Genomic DNA, 22,702 nt, shown 5'->3' on the forward strand with positions numbered 1-22,702 from the left:
GGTTCAGGGAACTGATAGAAATCTAGCCAAGGGTTTGGGCATGTTCTTAGGATATGACTGGTGGGGACACAGAGAGAGGTATGATTTTGGTCAGTGATATAGACCTTAAGTACAGAGAGCGGTTGTCAGATTTGAAGAAATGCGTTCACCTCCACATTAGCCAACAGACTACCTACCTAGTGTTGTTTCCTTTTTAATAACAACATTGTACAGGGGAAAGAATTACAAAGAAGAAAGAATCTGTTTATCTCACACACATATCCATATACAATGAGTATTTTCTGGGTTCTTAGCAAATATGGACAATTCATTACACCAAAGTTAGATTATGTTTCTCCTCAATTTCAAATCAGATCTGTGATCAGTTTGTCAAGGTAATAATCATAAAACAAATCCCAACAACAACAAAAAAGAGGTTGGAATTTTTTATCTTTACCCACTATGGTCAAGATAAAATGCAATTAATTAAACATTAAAAGGTAAAAAAAATAGAGCCTGGATTTAAATGCAAGGAAAAGGGCAAGCAACTGCCATAGCGTTTTCATTCCATGCAATCATTTAGCAACCTCCTCAAATGATGTGGGTTCTTCACCCTGCCTAAGTAGAAGCGTGAGCTCCTTTGTAAGACTTCGTGGCCAACACTGCAAGCTTTGCTGAGTCTGGTGGAATATCTGATCTCCTGCTATGATCTGCTTCTGGAGGCCACACAAAGCCAGCCCAGAGAAGTAGGCTTCAGTGCTTGACTTGGAGGAAGACTGCTGTCCTGAAAAGTTTCAGGCCAAAGCCAGTTTCTCTGATCTTCCAGCTGGTGCTGGTTCCTTTAATATGAAAGTGCAGGGGAGCTTCAACCTCCTCCACCACTGCACTTCTTTCACGTTTATATCCCACCCCCCAACAACCCCCGCCACCTTTCTTGAACACACTGAAATAGAATTTTGATGATTGGATAATCCAGCTAAGAGCTCTGAAATTAGGAGAGTGAGAGAATGAGAGAGATGGAAGTTACCCTAGTTGGAGGTCTGGATGCAATTTTAGAAGACTCTGCATATGGGTAGGCTACTTAGACTTTGATTATGGTCAGAATTTTAGATAATGCAAAACACAGCCTGACATACGGTGGGCCTTTAATTGTGGTTGGTGGATACAAGAATGAAGTTATGAGAGGATCTATTCCAGTCATAATAGGATAAGGATGCCTCCAGTGGCCTGGGAAGTAGCATTTTCCTGTCTGGAGACCTTCATAGAGCTTCTTAGAGATAATTTTTTTTGAAAGCTAATTCATTTTTGTTCTTATTCTCTCTCTCCTGCTCTTTCTCCTCAAACACACACACACACACACGTGAACACACACACACACACACACACACACACACATACATTTTCCCTCACACTCTGGTCCTGGCAGGTCAAGTAATTTGTGAATGAGTTATGTTGAAAAGAAAATACAAACCCCACATAAAATGCACAAACAATATTATGCTCTTTTTCAAGTTGTGTCACATTGCTAGACACTTGACAGCTAGGTGACAGAAAGTCTGTCACTGATGCCTGTCTGTCATGAAGATGACACCTGTGCTGCGTATTTCATTTGCCAACCCTTATGTCCAAAGAGAGGTCACAGGGAGACAGGGTCTGCAGGACTTTCTTTAGTCATTGCATTTCTCTACAACCTTGTTAATGAGATTAACATCTGGGGATCTGGGTTAAACATTTTAGGCAAGTGTTGCTATTTGAAGCATCTGTGCCCACATGCTGTATCAACAGTCTTTAAAAAAATAAAAGCACATTTAAATGTGAGAAAGCTTAAATGTCAAGCTATTGCCATAGCTTTTTTAATCTATGAAATCATTTGGCAACCTTCTTTAAAATGCTGTGGCTTCTTCTCCCTGTAGGAATAGAGGTGTGAGCCCCTTTGGTAGCCTCTCTAGTGGCCAGCTTTTCTGGCTTTACTAATTTGAGTGGAGGACCAGCCTGTATCTAGCATGCCTTTTAACTTGATATCCTAGGGCAGGGGTTTAAATTGGCATCAGATACCCAGACTATCCTTATAGAAGGGCTTGAAGGATTCAGTGAAATCCCAGACATCATTTGCAAATCATGTTCATGAACATGTGTGCATTTTTTAAAGAAATGGTGCCTATTGTATATCATATTCTTATAAGTTTCCATAACCCTTAAAAGGTTAAGACCCTTTCTCTTAGAGGGCAAGAAACACCCATTGTCTTTCTCTCTATCTGTATAGTTCTGCTAGAGATATGCAATCATACCACTGGTATTTTCCATGTGTTAGCTATTTACTGTCTTATAACAAAAAATTCCAAAATTTGGCAGCTTAAAACAAACAAAAGGCCGGGCGCGGTGGCTCAAGCCTGTAATCCCAGCACTTTGGGAGGCCGAGACAGGCAGATCACGAGGTCAGGAGATCGAGACCATCCTGGCTAACACGGTGAAACCCCGTCTCTACTAAAAATTACAAAAAACTAGCCGGACGAGGTGGCGGGTGCCTGTAGTCCCAGCTACTCGGGAGGCTGAGGCAGGAGAATGGCCGGAACCCGAGAGGCGGAGCTTGCAGTGAGCTGAGATCCGGCCACTGTACTCCAGCCTGGGCGACAGAGCGAGACTCCGTCTCAAAAAAAAAAAAAAAAAAAAAAAACAAAAACAAAAACAAAAAACACTCACAGTTTCTATGGATCAGGAGTCTGGGAGTGGTTTAGCTGGGTGATTCTAGCTCAAAGTCTTACACGAGGTTGCAGTTAAGCTGTCAACTGGGGCTGCAATCATCTGAAGGCTTGATCAAGTGGTTATCTGCTTTCAAACTCTCTTACATGGTTATTGGAAGGCCTCAGTTATTCACTGGCTATAGGCTAGAGATCTCAGTCCCTTACAATGTAGGCTTCTCTAGGCTGTTTGGTCTTCATGACGTGGCAACTAGCTTCCCCTGAGGAAAGACATGTCATGTCTTCTTGACATGGCAACTAGCTTCCCCTGAGGAAAGTGATTTAAGAGAGAAAGAAAGATAGCCCAAGATGGAAGCCACAGTCTTTTATAACCTAATCTTGGAAATGATATGTCTCCCCAGCTATATTGTCTTGGACACTCAGATCAACCTTGGAACAGTGTGGGAAGTACCACACAAGGTTGTGAATATCAAATGGCAGGGATCGTTGGGGTTGACTCTGTTTAAAGAGACTATTACTGTATCCTCTATTGACACAAACATAAAGCCAGCACACTTTAGGGGACCTTCATCTAGTACTTCCAGATCCCCAAGTGATCATTACGAGTGCCCAAATGGCTGAGGCACAAGATCATTCTTTCATAAGATGATAATTACAGTATATTAAATCAATTAGAGAACAAATGCAAAGAATCCAGCATAAGGAAACTATGTTACAGAACTCTAATCTTTTTCATAGCTGGTCTTTAGTTAAGTTTCTTCATAATTTGAAAACAGAGTTAACAAAGCAGGTTTCCTTGACAATTATTATTTAAGTAGTGGAGTTATTCAAACAGGTTCAAATATTGCTTAAATGTATTGTTTTGCTACTTGAAGTAAAAGCAGAGACTTCAGAAATACTTCCTAGTATTTACAATTTAGCAACAGTCAAATTTATTTTAAAATCAGACACATTCTTGAATATTGTCCAAATATATCTTGGTGTCTAAGGGGCGTGTGTTTGTGTGTGTGGTGTGTGTGTGTGACAGAGAGAGATTGAGACAGAGAGAGAGAGAGAGAGAGTACTTTTGTATACAGGCACATAAAATATGTGAGTTGCTTTGGGGATTTTCCAGAAACAAATTCAAATCCACTTTGAGAATTTTGACATCTTGAGATAAGACAAATTTCTTCATTATTTGAGAACTAAATAGTTGTAAGTCAAAACAACAATTTAGAATTTAGTACCCAAATAATAAATGTATTTTTTGTAGTCAGTATATTTGAAATGTTCTTTTTTCCTTTGGCAAAACTTTCTATTTAGGCTTATTTTGTGGTTAATTCTATGCAATGTAACTGACTTTGGGAAGGTTAAATTGATAAAGTAATACACTTGAGAAGGTATGTTTTGCCTGGAGGCTAATTTCTGAAAGATATTTGTGTATAAATAGGGGTTCAGTGAAGAGTTCATCTGTGGTCCTCCTAGCATGTGCTGGGACTCCTCTTCAGTGGGAATGGGTGATAAGGGCATGTGGTGCCACCAGAGTTGAGGGTGGGATGTGGGAGAGAACTCTATAACCCATTAAGCAAAATCATTTTTCTTCTTTTAAAAAGAAGCAAGCCTTTTATATCCGAAAATGCATATAAGTGACAGCTTTGAATGTTGCACTTAATTACTGTGACAATTTTATCTTTCTCTGCTATTAAAATTTGCAAGTTATTAATACTACTTAAAAAAAAAGTTTATTTTCATCAGCTACTGAATCACAGCCCATAACTGTATCTATCTTATTTATGAAAATGTAGTTGAGGGGATAATGAGATAATTTTTAAGAAACTTTCCAAAGAAATCAGAAAAATGCTCAAGGTATTATTGGGCAAGGTATTTTTTATTTAAAAAAAAAAAAAATTTGAGACAGGGTCTCTGTCGCCTAGCTTGGAGTACAGTGGCAAGATCTCGGCTCACTGCAACCTCTAGCTCCTGGGCTCCAGTGATTCTTCCACCTCAGTCTATCAATAGCTGGAACCACAGGTGTGCACCACCATGCCCTGCTAATTTTTGTATTTTTTGTAAAGACAGGGTTTCGCCATGTTGCCCAGGCTAGTCTCGAACTCCTGAGCTCAGGCGATCTGCCTGCCTTGGCCTCCCAAAGTGCTGGGATTATAAGTGTGAGCCACCACTTTGGCGTGGGCAAGGTATCTTTGACTTGCTTGTATCTTACTTTTTAATACAGAGTTTGGGGTTCTTAACTTTCCCCCGATGCTATTACATTGAGTCTGAAGAGGTCACTATGTCTTTAATTAACTCCTTCAGAGAAATAGAGTCTCAATAATTCCAATATCCAGACAAAACATTATAAACACAATCAACCGGTTTCCAATTATGAGCTGAAAAGTAGCAATGTATAAACTCATAATATATATCTAGCTAACCTCACTTTCTTTTACATACCTTACTTGACTCCAGCCAATAGTAAAACCAAATTAAAGGAAATAAAAGAAGTCAGGACATTTAGTGTACTGTAAAGAGCCCTTCATAGGAATGCCAATGGCACATCGTTTTTCCTTGTTTCCCTTTCATATATAAATGTCAAGTTTTTTTAAAAAGGTGTTTTCCAAAAAGCCTTATCTTTTAATTGTCTCTTTTTGCTTTTTCTTAAATGAGGTTTTCGCACACTTGAAATTCAGGATGCATGTTAAGTGCAAAAAGGTTAAAGCATAAACTATTCTAGAGACACCTTCACTGAAATGCTCATAACACTGAGGAAACCCCATGTCTAAATCTAGCCCTTTGACTTAGTGGAAGGAAATTATTTCTCTAGCAAAATGAAAATAGAAACCGATATTCTGCTTGCCTCTCAGCAGTGGTTACATTAGCAGAATCTTTTAAGTCAATAATTGGTTATTGAAAGGTTATTATTACTTCTTTAGCTTTATTTTATCTTAAAATTGACCTGTTAAGTTTCTATTTATCCCTTTAACAGATCATTTATTCATCATTTGGAAAATCTACATATATAGCAGGATGTGCATTTATTTATGTTTAGAAACTTAAGTACTTTAGAAATGGTTTTGTGTTACTTCCTAAATACAGTCACCCTATTATAGGATCACAGCACCACATCTTGTCTAGACTTCTCTTTTCTATTTGTTTAAATTTAATTTGATCCACCTTTCCTCAGTATGTAATGGTAATGGAATTTTATCCTCCCTACATTGTGCATAAACACACGATAGAAGAGAAATGAATGTTTGGTGAATAGAAGCTAAGAAGAAAGTCATTGATTTTCTATGTGAAAAGCTGGGAAATATTAGATGGAGCTTGATTTTTTTTTTTTAATTAGCTTGTCTTCTGGCCTTCCCCTCTTAAGATTAATAATTGATGGCATTTCTTCAATTTTGAGAGTCTTGCAGTCAATCTCTTTATTTCATGAGAGTTTATCATTACCAGGTAATAATTTCAGGATTGTGGCTTTATGGCTCTCCCATTCTTAGGTGGATCGTATGGAGTTTGCATGCTCTGCTTTGATTTGAACCCTTTCCCTTGGCTTTTGTTGGTTGGTGGCTGCAACTCTGCAGCTCCAGAAGAAACCACTAGCCCAGAATCCGACGGCCACACATTTCTCCAGCGGTTTCATTCACATTTCTCTTCTTCTGACCTCCATGCTGAACAGACTAAACCTAAAACCTGGAGACGCCCTGAAGAAAAAATACCCTATGCGGCATGAGAATTGCTTACTTTTCTAATCCTAACCTACCTTTTTCCTTTTTTATTTCTATCTTTTGTACCTATTTTTCTTAATTCTTTTCCCCTATTAGGGGCAAATTAGTTTTAAATCAGGCAAGTATTTGGGATCCCTCAGCATATCCAGAACGTCTGATCCAATGCCTTTTTTTATTTTTCAGTCAGTTTGCTCCCAGGAAAGCCTTTTTGTGGAAAACAGGTAAAATAAAATTTACTTTTCCATGTCTTTAGAGGAACAACGTCTGTCATGTGTGTCCTGTATATTCATAAATATATATCCCATATATAAGTGTGTACTTGAATATATGTATTAGCAAATACATATATCTACATGTACACACATATATATTCACACGTATATGTTATTTAACACATCTAAAAATTATCTAATTTGGAAAAAATTTTCCCTCAGTTAATTCCAAACAGAATTGTAAAAATTTTTCTCATTTAAAGTCTCAATTTCTGGTCCTTGCAAAGGTAAACTTCCTATTACTTTCACCAGGCATTAAGAATAATAAATATTGAGACATCACAGGAACTTGCAGTTTCATTGGCTTATTTAGTAGTCCGCTAGAAGCATGCATATATTTGGTATTGTTGGCCACTTCCTGTGCCCTATAATGATATATAGCTATACAAGTAACGATTGAAATAATATTCTTTCCAGTTTTTTTATTCTAAACAATCTATTCATCTTCATAAAAGACTTGACCTTGAAAATCTTATCTAAACTGGCCTAGATTTAGCAGTTTACCTGGCATAGGAGTTAGTAGGGGGAGGTAGTTGTAAAATAAATGGGTTATAACATTTAAAGAAAATCTTGGAGATAAGAGCAAAAATTTTTCAAACTTAATATACACCCTTCAAAAATCATTCTAAATTGACATATATATTAAAATACCCCATTGATTTAATTGCAGATACTCAGGGCAAATTAAGGAATCCACATTAACTACACTAATCACATTTAAGAGGCATCAAAATGGGCAACTTGATTGGAAAATATAGTGTCTATAAATAAAGTGGTGGTTAATTTTATTTCAGGGGTTTGCTTAATGGGTATCCCTATACCATTGATTAAAATGGATACTGATTAAATGCCAGTACTCAGAGAAATTTAAACTGGGCATTAAAGATGATCAGCTTAAAAAATTCCATCATTCATATTTGCATTTGGAAATCTTCAAGTAAGGTGACTAAACCCCTTAATAGAATAATCTCTTTTAGAAGAAGAGATAAAATTGAGAAACACATAAAAGGGATTCACAGAAAACTTCAAAGTCCGTATATATTTAGACAAATATTCCCTATTTACAGTAAAACCAATAATCTATAAGGATTGACATCTTGCAGGTGATTCTAAAGGATTCCAAAAATACTCTAGCTTTGCCAAAAAGATTAAGTGAGCATCTACAATTCAGATTCATGGGAAACCTTATCCTCTAGTCTCCTAGCCAATGATTTTCACTATCTTCCTCCCTAATCTTATCCATTTACATTTGAGTATCCCTTATATTATATTGGATTATATTCACCATTACAATAATTGGTCACATATATATGTATTGCATATGTTAACAGGTCTTGATGGTCCTGGAAACCAAAAATAGAATTAAGTGACTTCCCTCCAAAAATAAATACATTTCTTGGATACCGACCTCTGGAATGCCAGTATTTCATTATCCCAAAATATAAAGAATAGTTTTAATATATTACTCTAAAAACGCTACTAATATATGTAATTAAATCTCTCTTATATCTATATCAATCTCTTTTCTCCTTTTCTATTCCCTCTACTTCCTCTTCCTTCCTTTCCCCTTACCTAGTATCAGTGTCTTAATCCTAGGGTAGAGATCTTAATCCTATCAAGCTGGCATTAATTTATTATGGCAAAATTCAACATCGTATAAATAAATCTTTGTATGGGATTGATTTGTGCTGTAGTAGAGTACACATCCATTTAACACAAGGCATTTAGTACCCTTAGGATTTATATCATAAAAATCATGTTTTTCATTTCCAGTAGGCTCTTGGAAGACAGTAACATATGCAATGAGACCTATAAGAAAAGACAGCTCTTTCGGTTGGTATGGTTTACTTTCTTAAACTGTGTTTTTTTCAGATTATGTGGTAGAATCAATGTTAAATATTAGTGTACTTGTGTAAAATATATCTGTTTATTTTTAAAAGTCCAGTTATTTCTTTGTAAATCTTGTTACATAGCTAGTATGGAAGTCATACTGGGTAGTATGAGATATGCGACTGGCAATCTATCACTTTGTCTACAATTCATTAGGGTTCTTCTAGTTTTCTGCTTTTTCGGAGCTAACTTTGGTAGCACACTGTTTTAATTTTCCCAAATTAACTTTAGTAAGTTACTCTGAGTTAAATTTTCCCTGACAGATTGCAATTGTACGTACATTCTCAACACTGGAAAATAAATCAATGATAGCCCTATTTGGGTAACTAACTTTTAATTTTATCTGTTATAATACTTCAAACAGTGTGTTTTCAAGGGTGAATTTTATTTCTAAAGGAAGAGATGAGGTTCCTTCCAATTATAATGACCTACTTAAATTAAAATCTCTGTGGGCTAAGGGGAAAGGATGATAATATTTTTTAAAGTTCTATAGTAGACTAGAAGCTCTATGAAAGCAGAGGAACCATACCCATTTTCTCACTGCTCTATTCAATGTATATCTGACATCCATTGTAGAGCAAAGTGTACACAGTACTATAAGTATACTCAGTATCCACTATATATATTTAATGTGTTAATGGGTTTACGAATGTTAGGATTTACCTCCATTGTAGAAATTACTACAACAACAACAACAACAACAAAAACTCTTACCCACTTGAAAGAAAATACTAAGAAAAGCAGATGAATTGAATGTTGAGAGAGTGCGTTTTTGCAATAAGTCTGGACTTTAGAACTCATTATGAGTAAAGTTAATTTATCTTACACTTTGATGGAAACAAAAAACAGAAGCTTCTTTTTGGACTTCCCTCACTTTTCTAGATTGAACTATGAAGTTTATGAAATCTTCCTTATGTATCATTAGACAATTAATTTTCTTTTTCACACTTGAAGATTTAAGAAAATAACTTTGCACTTCTTTTGAAAACTCAGAGAAAAGCTAAAATTTACCATTACTCCTGTGCTCACACACTATGACCTAGTTTGTTTAGGCCAATATAGATAAAACATGGGTTCTTGTCCCCTAAAGGCCAATTAGTTTTACATAATCCCAAATCTGTCCCCAAGCTAGAGCTACCATATACTCAGGTTAGCCATCCCAAATATGGATTTCATCACTCACCCAAATCACCAAGCACAGAAACTCAGAAAGGTAACTTAGCACAAAGTCATTCACACAATTGTAAAAGCAATTCAAGATGTATATCATCCTTAACCTGGGCAAAAAAGATACATTTAGACATAAAGGAAAATAAATATTTTCAGTTGTGTTAATCAGCACAGAAGCAGAGCTTAAAAGATATGCTTTATAACTACCTTGGGATGAAATTCTAGTTACTTACAAGAGGGCTAGTTCCAATGACCAGATATCTCAGTACTATCATCTTCCTGGATTCCAGTAGGCGAGGACCAAGACTGGGCTTAGGAGAGAAGGGAAGACACCTGTGCATGTGGTTTTCTACGATGCCTATGATCCCACATCCAAACAGATTTGGAATTCAATACTGGACCTCACTTCACCGCTGTTAAGATGATAGTGCAGTATAAAATAGAGACGTACAAAATATGTTTTGATGTAGAAATACCTAGGAATCATAAATTAGAATTATACATTATTTTTGAATCTCATTAATGCTAACTCCCTAAAGCAGCAACTTAAATTTTCATTTTTAAATGCACAGATTATGGCTTGGGACAGTGATTTGAGCTAGTGAGATACAGGCAGAGAAGTTAGAGAAATCTTAGGTTGCCTTATTGAGCAGGCGATGTGGCACAAGTCTAAAGGAACTTCTCAAAGCTCTTATAAAAGCTCTACAAGGGAGAAGGGTATAGACTACAACACACTAAATTGAACCCAGAAATAGTGGTGACTGCCTTCTTTACCCAAAAGGCTCAATCACGTGGGCATTTACAGGAAGTCTGGATTCCTGCCATGGAAGTGCAGAGTTCATGGCTAAAGAGATAATTGAAGCAGAATTAGTAATGAGAACAAGGGATCACCCTCATATGAAGAGCTTCCATCTCATGCATCTTGCACTCTGAGGCTAAGCACCACTCCCAAATCATCAAGCCAGTGTTTTTCTATAATACATATTTCAAATTAGCTGCAAATGAGATTATTGTCACATTTCTGGTGCATTCACAGTTGCTAAATAATGATTTTGCTAGAGTTTGTAAAAGACAGGTTAACATAATCATGATTATGGGAGAAGAATGAAGTTGAATTTGGAGGTTTAAAGAGAAGACAATCAGAAATGGAACACCAAGTCATTGAAAAGGTTATCCATTTCTCCACTCTATCTCCCATGGCTTTCTTGAATTTCAAAGGAGTTTAAGAGGTAAAGCCATCTGGTCATTGGTGAAGGTCTGGTCGTTCAAACCTATAACTTGGTTTTCATCAAGTGGTTCTTATTTCTAAAACCAGTCATCCCTGTGGTACTGAGAACAGAGAGAATGTTTGTAAAATACTAATAGAGGATGGCAGGGCACTGAGTATTTTCATCTAACCTTCCACTCGAAAGTGCTTTTTGTTTTGTGAAAATTCTGTACCTCTTCCTCCCTTTGCTTTACAAAGTTCCTGTCACAAATCAATTATTTCATTTTTATTTCTTGGATCCATTTACTTTCTTATGTTTGGCTGAAATAAAAGAAAAAGTTGAGTGAGTAAATTTAAAGCAACACTTAAAATTTTCTTTGTAGTCTGTACAATTTTGTCAGTGAGTATTTCAATCACATGTGTGCACTTCAAACATCTCAACAGCACATTATTGTCTTTAAAATATTTTTCAATGAAGCTACCAATGACATCTGAGAGATTTGAATCAAGGCTTAAATATGCCGCATTGCGAATATGAATTAGGTGTTATATTTACTGATCGAGATTTATATTCCCTTTACTTATTTATAATCCATTAAAATCTTAAGGTATTTTACTGATGCATTATTTTTATCTTCAGATAAAGTTTTGAATTTATTAACAAAGTTATGCTTTAGACAGATTGGAAACCAATGAAAGTGCAAATTTCATCAATTTTCTCTATAAAGCACATGCAATTTTGCATGTTTCTGAGAGATACTCTAAAGTCTTCAAACTTCACTTCTGACTATTGGATCTCTTCCTTTTTCTATTTGAAGTTTGAACAATTGTGTTATTTCACCTGAGGAGCTTTTTTTGTTATTTCCATTGTTCCCCTTGGAAAGTTTTGTGTCAGTGTATAGTGTTTACACTGTTGTTATTTTCAAAAGTTTTTCTACGTGAAAAGAATTAAAGGGTTCTTTCCTCTGACCATGAAGGTTAAACTCAGTGGGCAAAATTCTTACCATAGGTTAATAGAGTAATTTCCATGATTTCTACACTATCTGTCAAAGCCTTGGTGATTTCAGATGTGTATCTCATAAAGCTGGAATGTGAATTCACAGCTCTGGATCTGTGTGCATTTTTCCATTGACAATTATTTTGTGCTAAAGAGAGAGAAAAAGTCTTCTTTGGTGGGAGTTACTTTTAGAATCATTGAAGATCACAATTACTTCTGAACATTAATTAATTATTGATTTGAGTCAGGAGAACTTATCCCCCTATTCTCTTTGCAAGAAAAATTAACAATTACATTTTATACCATGTCTTTTTAGTTGTTTCTCCTTCACTGACAGAGGGATCATGTGACATTTCTAGGTTTGGTTTTTCTGTTTGTAACCTGTGTGTTATGTGTGATGTTATCTGTCTATACGTCATCAAAATATTTGTAACACTGGGAGGCAACTGGTTTAATGAAAACGGTTGGTAGGAAGGGTCTTGTGTGGATGACCTTCCAAGGAAAGCCTTGCTCTGTGCCTACCCACACCATTCATGTAAGGTAATCCTGTCCCTGTACATCTTTCTGGTGGTCATACTCCAGGGGCAACAGAGATGGCTCAGGGAGAACATCCGGGAGTCGACAGAGCAGCTCAGAAAATGAACTCAAGTGGTCTGACCACCAAAGGGCCTGGAGCAGCACAGACTCCGACAGTTCCAACCGCAATCTAAAGCCCGCCATGACCAAGACGGCGAGTTTTGGGGGCATCACGGTGCTGACCAGGGGTGACAGTACTTCCAGTACCAGGAGTACCGGGAAGCTGTCCAAAGCAGGTAGTTAGTACTGAATGTGTTTATGTCCCGTGGTATTTTTTGGATTCTACACAAGCCATATGGTCACCATTCTCTCTGACTTTCAGTTGACTGATAATGATGATATTAATCACAGGGATAGCTGGAAAGAAGGTACAATTTAAATAGGCTACTGCCTCTTTCCAGTTATGTGCCTAGGTCAAGTTATTAACCTCTCCAAACTTTAGTTTTCTCATCTATAAAATGTAGGTTATGTAATGCTATTCAAACCCACCTCAGTAGACTTAGTGTTTATGTATTTAAGTACTTAAGTTTACTTACTTAATTTAAATTTACTCAGTAAACTTAAGTTTAAATTGCATTATTTATATAAAAATGATTACCATGGCACCTGCATTACAGTAACTACCTAGCAAAAGTTTGCTATTGCTTTTAAATTTAATAATATGAATTATTCCTTAAAACCACACTGTAAGATAATTATAATATTAATAGCGTTTGTTCTTGCATTGGAAGGCTGTTAGTACAATCCTGGGTCTGTTTTGTTTTTAACCATCCTGTGCCTCTGTTTTCTTCATCTGATAAATAGAAATAATAATAGTACCTATATTGTAGAAATATTATGAAGACTAAAAGAGTCAGTATACATAAAGCAACTTGAATAATGTCTGACAAGTTATAAGCTCCCAATAAACTCTATCCTTATTCATTTTTATTATTGCCATTTAATATTTGCACCCCTGCTTTGCAGATAAGACAGGTGAGTGTAGAAAGGTTTAGAATTTCCAAGTTACCAGGTGCTTGTATCTTTTTTTCCAAGTGAAGCAAATAACGTGATTCTGAAGTAGATTGTTCAAGTTTGCATGAACAGTCTTTGGAAGGTGAGTGATAATGAGAGACCTAGAAGAGCCATTAACTAGAAACAACTTGAAACTGATGGAAGCATACACCACGATGCTTACATGAGTCTGCAAAATGCCCTCATGGTCTGCCATTTCTAGCTCTTCTGTCTCCTAAAGATTATTCTCGGCCGGGCGCGGTGGCTCAAGCCTGTAATCCCAGCACTTTGGGAGGCCGAGACGGGCGGATCACGAGGTCAGGAGATCGAGACCATCCTGGCTAACACGGTGAAACCCCGTCTCTACTAAAAAATGCAAAAAACTAGCCGGGCAAGGTGGCCGGCGCCTGTAGTCCCAGCTACTCGGGAGGCTGAGGCAGGAGAATGGCGTAAACCCGGGAGGCGGAGCTTGCAGTGAGCTGAGATCCGGCCACTGTACTCCAGCCTGGGCGACAGAGCGAGACTCCGTCTCAAAAAAAAAAAAAAAAAAAAAAAAGATTATTCTCTATTGTTTTTGAATTATTTTTGAATGTTCACAATTAAAATACCTCCTAAAATCTCAGGAAGGTGACAAATGACCGTTTACTGGCACTCCATGAACTGAAGTTTGTGATTTTAGTATGTAACTGTTTTTGCTTTGTTTTGGTCTGTCCTAGAAAATCAAATTCCCTGACACTCTCTTGGGTGGGGGGGTTGAGAGTTGTGATTCCGTCGTATGCTCTGGGTGACAGATTGTACAGGTGCAGCGTTCAGGATCCTGAAGTGACAGGTGAGTGGGAGGCCAAGGCAGGAGTGGGATGAAGAATGGAGAACCCCAGTTAGAGTTTAGACACGGGCTGTCCTGGACTGTGGCTATTTTCCTAATTACACTTTACACTCATGTTAGGTCCTAGGGGTTCCCCACATCCATGCAAAATCTGGGTTCATTTGCTGATGGTTTAACATAATTAGGACAAATTCCTCCTAAAAATTATCTCATGTTTTTCTATATAAGGAGAAAGATAATAGCATTTAGTTACAGTCACTACATAATATACACACCCTGATTCTCAGAAAGATTCAGATAGGTTCACACTGCCTTTCTGCAATTTTTATTCACTAATTGGTGAGTTCTTGATTTCTTACTCTAATTAATTGCTCTCATATTCCACTATTGTAGCAACTGAAGTAAGGAAAATCCACTGTGGTACACTTGAGCTCTTGTAAACTAAGATAGGTTTAATAGTTTTAAATTTCCTTAAGATGCGAAAACCAAGTGATTTAAATGGTGCACTTAAAAATTCCAGCACACCAAAAGAGCTCTTAAAATTTTTAAATTAATAGTCATTCTCCATGCACCAACCCCCAATCACTTCCAAAGCAAAGCTCTTTGGAAACATTAAAACACTTCAAAAATGTTAAAATGCCATGTTCTTTGAAGAATGATTAGAGATTGTAAGTGCTTCAGATTTTTTGTTCTTTTTAATCTAAGTGTCTCCATTTGAAAACTTGTCAAAGTGCAGGCATGGAAAGGGAATAAAAACTTAAAGAAGATCAAGGTAGGATGTCAAAACAAACTTACAATTTCCCAAGATGGATTTATGAAGCAAAGCTGTCAGTTTTGCTGTCATGGAGCTTCAGAAGAGCACAAGTTTTCAGTTTTCTACCTAATTGTTCACAGTGGAATTGCAAACTTTTTTTTATGACCTTTTAGAAACCAAGTCTGGAGTTGTGACATTTAAGTTACTCTTCTCCTCCTCTAAGTACATAGATTCTAGCTTTAAATAGATAATAATGAGACTTTTTCCACATTGGAAACACGTTTTCCTACATTTTGGAAGGAAGCATATTACTGAAGTATGAATGTACAAGCACATTCTCTTGAGGCCTGGGCTGTCTACCAGATGCCCAGCATACATTTCTGGAGGCAGATGATGTGATTGTATCTTCCTTACCGAAAGCACTTGAATGATACCTGCGCGGCAACCTCAGCTGTTTCTTGTTAACAGCAATGTGGTTGAGAAATAAGAGTATGACATCTGTTTCTTACCACATTGGCCTAGCTGTACTGTCACTATTGTTCCCCCATCTGGATCTTCAAAGCAGGGTTTCTCAACTTTAGCTCCATCAGAATCACCCAAAGGATTGGTTAAATCCCAGATTGCAACACTCACCCACAGAGTTTCTGAGCCCAAAGGTCTAGGATGGGGCCTGAGAATTTGCATTTCCAACAAGTTCCCAGTTGATGCCAATGCTGCTTGCCTGGGAACCACACTTCAAAAACAACTGCTCTAGAGAAATAAAATGTCCTTTTTTTTGTTTGTTTTAATGATTTTAGGTGGTCTGGCTTGTTGTTTTCTGGATGCAGGGGTATTCCTGCTATTGTCACATTCCTTGCCCACATCCTGGAGTATTTTTTGATCCAATGCAAGACACCCCGTGTTTCTACCACTTCCTTTTCTTTGTCTTTATCTTTATTACTACATTAATACATCCTGGATATTCTCTTCCTTCTTGTAATTTTGGAAGCTTTAGATTATTCTACTGAACACTGACCCCCTGAATCTGGAAATATTTTCTTGAATTATATAATTCAGAAATAAAACCTTTATGATTTGTGGTCCTCATAAAAGAAAAATTGCAGAAGATATTGCAGGGAAAAGAGAATGTATTCATTATTATTGCAACAGGGATCAAGACTATGATCTCTCTTTTTAGAGAGAGAACTGAGCTCCACTGAATCAAAAAGCAAGAGAGTCTTCAAGCACTGGGGTGAGCTAGTGGCAAAATTTTGGAGGACATTATAGAGGAAATTGGGTGATGTGATTAGGCTATATGTACTTGCTAATTGGTGCTGTGGAAGTTAGGCTCCTATCCTCCCACAGAAATTGAGAGATAGGGGCTCTATTTTTCATGACAATTAGATTTCAAAGGGATGGCTCCCAGGTACTTAAGAAGGACCTTCATGGATTGTAAAAGTGGCTAGAGGTTAGGAGATTTACATCTCAAAGGGGCCTAAATGCTGTAAGGATAGGGAGGTGAGGAGCCTCTAGTCTAGAAGAAACCAATGAAAAGTTTGGTCAAGCCGAGGGGAACATTAAGGTCATCTTCCTTACCATTGCTCACCATTTAGTCTGGTACCTTATAGTTTACAAAAGGGTATGTTGAGGTCTAAAGTAGTCACTTCCTGAAGAAAGCACAGCTAGTAAGTGGCAGAACTGGAATTAAAACCCAGTATCCTTCCTCCATGGGAATGTTTCCTCTGCTCCAAGGGAATCTGCCTATGTCCTTCCCCTTCTGCCCTGTCCTTTCCTGGTTTTTCATTTTGTTTTGCCTCGTGATCTCCTTTTCTATCTTTTGTCATGTTTCCCAGTTTCTGTTTTTTTCTTGAGAGTTCACCTGAGTCTCTCACCTAGCCACTCGGATGTCTTCTTTTTTGTCCTTCCTGTGGCTACCCATTAGGGTTCAGTTTCAGTTTCTGAGCTTTCCACTGTGAGTAGCGTGGAATTTTCATCTAGTATCTCCTAGAACTTGGCACAGGCTTGGTCAGGGCCCTGGCCCCTATCTGGGCCTTGCTTAAATGATAAGAAGATGAACATGACCTACAGGCTTAGAGAGCCATCTTTGGAGTCAAGTTGCCTGGGTTTGAGCTCAGATTCTACCACACACTGAGCTTTGGGAAATTTATTTAACATATCTGAAGATCAGTTTTCATCTTCAAAATGAGGCTGCTGTAAAAATTAGCTTAGACAACTCATGTAGAGAAAGTAGCACAGTGCTTATCACATAGGCATACTGTATAAATATTTGTCATGGTTATCATTAAACCTCTGAAAAAAGGAAACCAGAAATACTTTTCACTCTCAGGCATTCTAAATCTTAAAAGTTCTCAAATGTCAATTTCATTTTTTAAAAAATCTTTGAACACTTCTAATCCTGTGCCTTTTACTAGCATTTGTGTTTTATCACAGACTTTAGCAACATCAGCTATGTGTGGAATATGGCTATCCCTGGCCTTGGTGATTAATGTTCAAAGCCAATCAGAACAGCCAGTTACTAAATCCTGGCTGTATGTTGATTGCTGAGTCATCCTTTTGAAGAGGTTTGACTTTATTTTCATCTTTGCACGTGCAGAGAATTTAAGCCAAATTTAGGTTTCCTTTCTTTAACCTGTGGAATCAAATCATTTACATAGTCTTCTCATTTCTCCCGTTGACGCTGCTTCTTTTCCCCTAGGTAAGGGAAGGGTATACTATTGTAAATCAGTGATTAATGGCCATCCTTCTAAAGCCAAAATTAAATTACTCTTTGGATTGGCTTGTGACACTTCAGTCTGTCTGCGTCAACCCATCCCTCCTAACACACACACCCATGCCATCACTAGCTTACAGTTCAAATCTGAGTTAGGACGTGCTTCTTTGGCCCCAACTATTTTTCCGTGCCTAGCCCCTCAATCTGGAGATGAGCTGACTCATGTTTGTATAACATTAAATACCTGGGTACAGGAGGTTTTGTTGAATTATTTATGTTGTTGCTGTTGACTCTAGCGTCAAATGTGTAACATAGCATCAAATTATACATAGCAGGCCCATAAACACACACTACAGTCTGCATTGGGAATATGACCACAGAGTCATAATTTCAGTGATACAGCCTCAAAACTGTTATTAGCATTTTCAATATTCTTTTTACATTTTTTACTTTTTCTCCGCATGCCTTATTCAGAGCCCCATCAGCACTGTAAACCACTTCGATGGAGCATCCTGAATTGACGTAAAACTATCGTTATTAATAATCAAGTCATGGGGAAAGCAGAGAAGATGCCCAACTGAGAACACTTGTGACAGGTCATGGTATATGCATATGTACAATTTCAAGAGGCAATGTGGGGTCGTGGTTAAAGCTTGAGCTATAGGTCAGTCTGTATAGACCAAATTCCAGCTCTGCCATTATCTAGCTATATGAGCTGACCTGAGTTACCTAACTTCCTTATGCTTCAGTTTCCCTATCTGTAGAGGCAGTATTAGTTATTATTTAAGTGTTTATTCAAGTGCTTACACATACCAAGTTGTCAATAAATATTATCGTTCTCCTAAAAATTATCATGCTCTCCAATTACCCCTCTTCTCTGCACTTACATGTTATGTTCCTATCACTTATTTTAAAAGAACTCCAGTTTAGTTTAAGGGCATATTTTAGAATCTTGAAAAGAGTGTTAGTGACGGATTGTATATTTTGACTTTAATGATACATAAGAATGTATTTTTAATGAAATAATTAATAGTGTAGGCTGATGTTTTAATCAGCTTCGTGTACTACATTCTTGCAACCTATGATATTACCCAAGTAATCTATTAGTTTGAATTTGCAGTAATATAAATTTTACTTAGTGCATTTTCTCTTGGCTGCTCTGGTTAATACCTAGTGCCCAGGAGAGCTGTGATTAAGGATACTAGAGCTGCTTGTCTCTTGCTGTAGTGAAATGCCAATGAGTGCCCAGTCGACATATTGGGATATGTTTCTACTTTTGTCCATAATGGTGAGACAGAAGAGATTGTTAGATTCACCTTAGGGGCTTCTGCACACTGTTCCTATTACCCATGTGTTTGAAAATTCGGAATCCATAAACATCACGATTATTTTACTATTCTGTGTCATCTAAAGGATATTCAGTCATTATAAGGCCAAGCCCTCTTTGGTCCACCTTTTAGCCATATTAATAAGACTTCTTCAAATATGTAAAATTCAGTACAATATCATTAACACTTAAATATATTACATTAATAATAAAATAATAATACCCACCATCTATTTGATTCCTTGCTTTTCTTTCTTCCTTTCTTTCTTCCTGCCCTCCCTTCCTTCCTCCCTCCCTCCCTCCCTCCTCCCTCCCTCCCTTCCTTCCTTCCTTCCTTCCTTCCTTCCTTCCCCCTTCCTTCCTTCCTTCCTCCCTCCCTCCCTCCCTCCCTCCCTCCCTCCCTCCCTCCCTCTCTCTCTCTCTTTCTTCTTTCTTTCTTTCTTTCTTTCTTTCTTTCTTTCTTGATGGAGTCTTGCTCTGTCACCCAGGCTGGAGTGAAGTGGCACCATCTCAGCTCACTGCAACCCTCTCCTCCCAGGTTCAATCAACTCACTTGCCTCAGCCTCCTGAGTAGCTGGGACTACAGGCGCATGCTACCACACCTGGCTAATGGGGTTTCACCATGTTGGCCAGGCGGGTCTCGATCTCCTGACCTTGTGATCCACCCGCCTCAGCCTCCCAAAGTGCTGGGATTACAGGCATGAGCCACCGTGCCTGGCCCATCTTTTTTTGGTTGTTTGTTTAAATCGTTAATATCTGAAGTTTCAACTTTACACAAAAAAACAATAACATTCAATGGTTTAAAGTTGCCCCTGGTCAGATGGTTAGAAAAAGTCAGAGTCCTGATTCATCTGTCTCTCCCTGACACTCAATCACATTCTCCTAAACCATGCCACTCCTTAAAAGAGATCCTATTTGATGTTGAAATGTGTTTGCTCTTATACACTATGCTCCCAGGTCTTCTACTCACACATGAAGGTAACAGATTATTTATGACTAGGCTCCTTCAGACTTCAGCTGTATAGGTGTCAGAGAACCAGTACTTCAGAACCATGCACACAAACTTCATATTGCAAGGCTCTTCCTTAAGGTGCAGTCTCTTTAACCTCCATCCCAGTCATTTTATTCATATTATTTCAGCTTAGTAAGACATTTCCATGGTACTAATTACTTGGGGATATACGACGGAGTTTTCAGGTACTGAGTTCAGAGCTTCCGGGTACCCTTTATCAGTTTATCACCCTAGTAGTTTGTGAAAAGGCTGAGAGAGAAAGTTCTCATTCTTAATTCCTGTTTTCTCAGAAAACTGACACATCTGAAAAATATGTAGCAAATATTTCAATAAAATATGAGGCCAAAATATGGGAGGGGCATTAGTTAATCTCATCCTACAGCATGAGTCTCGAATTCTTTAATAATGCGTCACAGAAAAGTGAGCAGTTAGACTCAGATTGGTGCTTTCTCTCATCTCTGTGTGTTGAATGATTTGTTGATTGTATCCCTATGCCAGGTTCTGAGTCTTCCAGCAGTGCAGGCTCCTCAGGATCGCTGTCCCGCACCCATCCCCCTCTCCAGAGCACACCTCTAGTCTCAGGCGTGGCAGCTGGCTCTCCAGGCTGTGTGCCTTATCCAGAGAATGGAATAGGGGGCCAGGTTGCTCCCAGCAGCACCAGCTACATCCTCCTTCCACTTGAAGCTGCAACAGGCATCCCCCCTGGAAGCATCCTTCTTAATCCACACACAGGTGAGTTACTACCTGCTTTATCAGGGATACAAGGCTTTCAGAAGTTTGTTCTTACATTTGATCTTATGAATTTGCGAGCAAGTATTCTGAAAATTCCTGAACAGGAAAGCTAGTTGCATGAACTGTTATGAAGCATTTTTGTTTAGGAAGAGCAGATTTATAGCAGTATCTATACCTCTATATTTATATCTTCCTATCAATATTTGTATTGATTTGTAGATATAGATACTTCCAGAAGCATCCACTTTTCTTTTTTCTTTTACTACAGTGTCTCTCATGCATGCTTAAGAGCTAAGATGAGAGAAAATGGTGTGATGAGTTGGGATATAGTAATTAAAACTTTGTGTTTCTCAGTCTAAATCCCCAATTAGCTTGTATTATGTCAAAAGGGTTTTTGCATCCAAGAATATTTCTGGAATTGAAGTATCAATTGAGATATATAGTGACCATTAACTCTAGAAGTTGCTTTTTAACCTTAGAACTTCAGCCAGCTCCTATGAGAGGAATACGAAACAGTGGTGGTGAAGAGAATACAGAGAGAAAATTCTTGTGTATTTTAGAAATGTCAGGCTTACACTGATTTTGTTGGGGTTTAGAAAATTGTTCATGATTATAGTTTCTTCCATGATGAATGGCCATTGGTTGTTTAATTTTTCATTTTTCTAGTGGGTCAGTTAACTTCCACATTGATTTCAAAAGACTGAGGGCTTTGAGATTCTAACATCAGCAAAAGAACTCGGAATTATCTGCTTATATGCGGGGAAAACTTCTCAACCTGGGGCATTTTTGTCTCTGTCGCCAAGGCCATTGGCATTATCTGGAGACATTTTGATTATCATGATCTGGGGAGAACAGGGCTGCTATTGGCACCCAGTAGGTAGAGTACAGCAATGCTGCTAAACAGCCGCCAAAGCCTAGGGCAGACTTCCACAGCAGAAGATTATATGGAACAAAATGTCGGCAGTACCATGGCTGAGAATCCCTGGCTTAGAAAGCTTGACATTGACTAGTCACTTCTTAGGACGTCTTTATGAGGGACTGGCAATAAATGGAGTTGTCTTGAAAGAGATCTGAAGTTTGGTTTATATCATTCCAGACTATTTCTTCAATTAGCTAAACTCGAAAATGCAAAACTGGGTAAGTATCTCATAAAAATGGTCTGACTCAATCTTCTCACAAACATAGTGCTACTAGTAATTAGGAAATTCAGAGAAACATGAGAACTGTAGTAAAATAGTTACTTGAATAATTGCCACATTTTCATAAAACGTATGGCACATTCCCAAGTCATGGTGTTTGATTGAGACATATTGAAAATGCTATAAGCTTGGGGAAAGAAAGGCATAATCATTTTATTGAAAACCGTTTGAAAGCTTCAGATTAGATACTTCTAAGGAGGATTTTTAGATTGCTTGTATTTTATCTGGATTATTGTAGGCACTATAAAGAAAATTAAAAGAAGGCCAGGATCATATTGTTTACTTTGAACATGAATCAAAGTACTGTCTGACTTTGTTGGCTGAAATTCTTTCACTTTTAATTGAGATAGAGGGCTTGCAGAAAAGCAAACATTTTAACCACTTGTTTTGAGTGGTTTGTTTTAAGCAAAATTACAGAGTGTTTTGTAAAAGCTCAACAGAGTATTTTTAGGGTACAATGCAGGAATATTATTTCTAATGATAGCATAGTTGTGCATGTGTATGTGTATATTATCATCTATAATCTTGTTTACAGAAAAAAGAAACAGAATATTGTTTGATGCCAAGTCCCAATTCTTATTCATTGGACCGAGTCATTTAGAGCTGTTATCAAAATATCTCTTTTGTAAAAGGATCCCAACTAAGCAAAAGGATTTAA

The 22,702-nt window shown here is 37.6% G+C and overlaps 1 protein-coding gene across 17 annotated transcripts in view; it reads left to right on the forward strand.

The window, feature by feature from the left end:
* The window catches only part of ARPP21 (cAMP regulated phosphoprotein 21), a 158,917-nt gene that overhangs the window by 71,798 nt on the left and 64,417 nt on the right, over positions 1–22,702 (forward strand). For 6 of the 17 annotated variants that reach the window (XM_033212973.1, XM_033212984.1, XM_033212981.1 and 3 more), the window contains 4 exons: positions 6,563–6,600; positions 8,425–8,484; positions 12,498–12,730; positions 20,612–20,845. In XM_033212973.1, coding sequence (XP_033068864.1) covers positions 6,563–6,600; positions 8,425–8,484; positions 12,498–12,730; positions 20,612–20,845 — 565 coding nt within the window. Of the gene's footprint in view, positions 1–6,562; positions 6,601–8,424; positions 8,485–12,497; positions 12,731–20,611; positions 20,846–22,702 lie in introns of those variants that run through there. The other 11 variants (XM_033212977.1, XM_033212982.1, XM_033212986.1 and 8 more) reach the window with 6 other exon arrangements.

This window comes from Trachypithecus francoisi, unplaced genomic scaffold (assembly GCF_009764315.1).
Source record: "Trachypithecus francoisi isolate TF-2019V2 unplaced genomic scaffold, Tfra_2.0 Lachesis_group0, whole genome shotgun sequence".
Classification (NCBI taxonomy): domain Eukaryota; kingdom Metazoa; phylum Chordata; class Mammalia; order Primates; family Cercopithecidae; genus Trachypithecus; species Trachypithecus francoisi.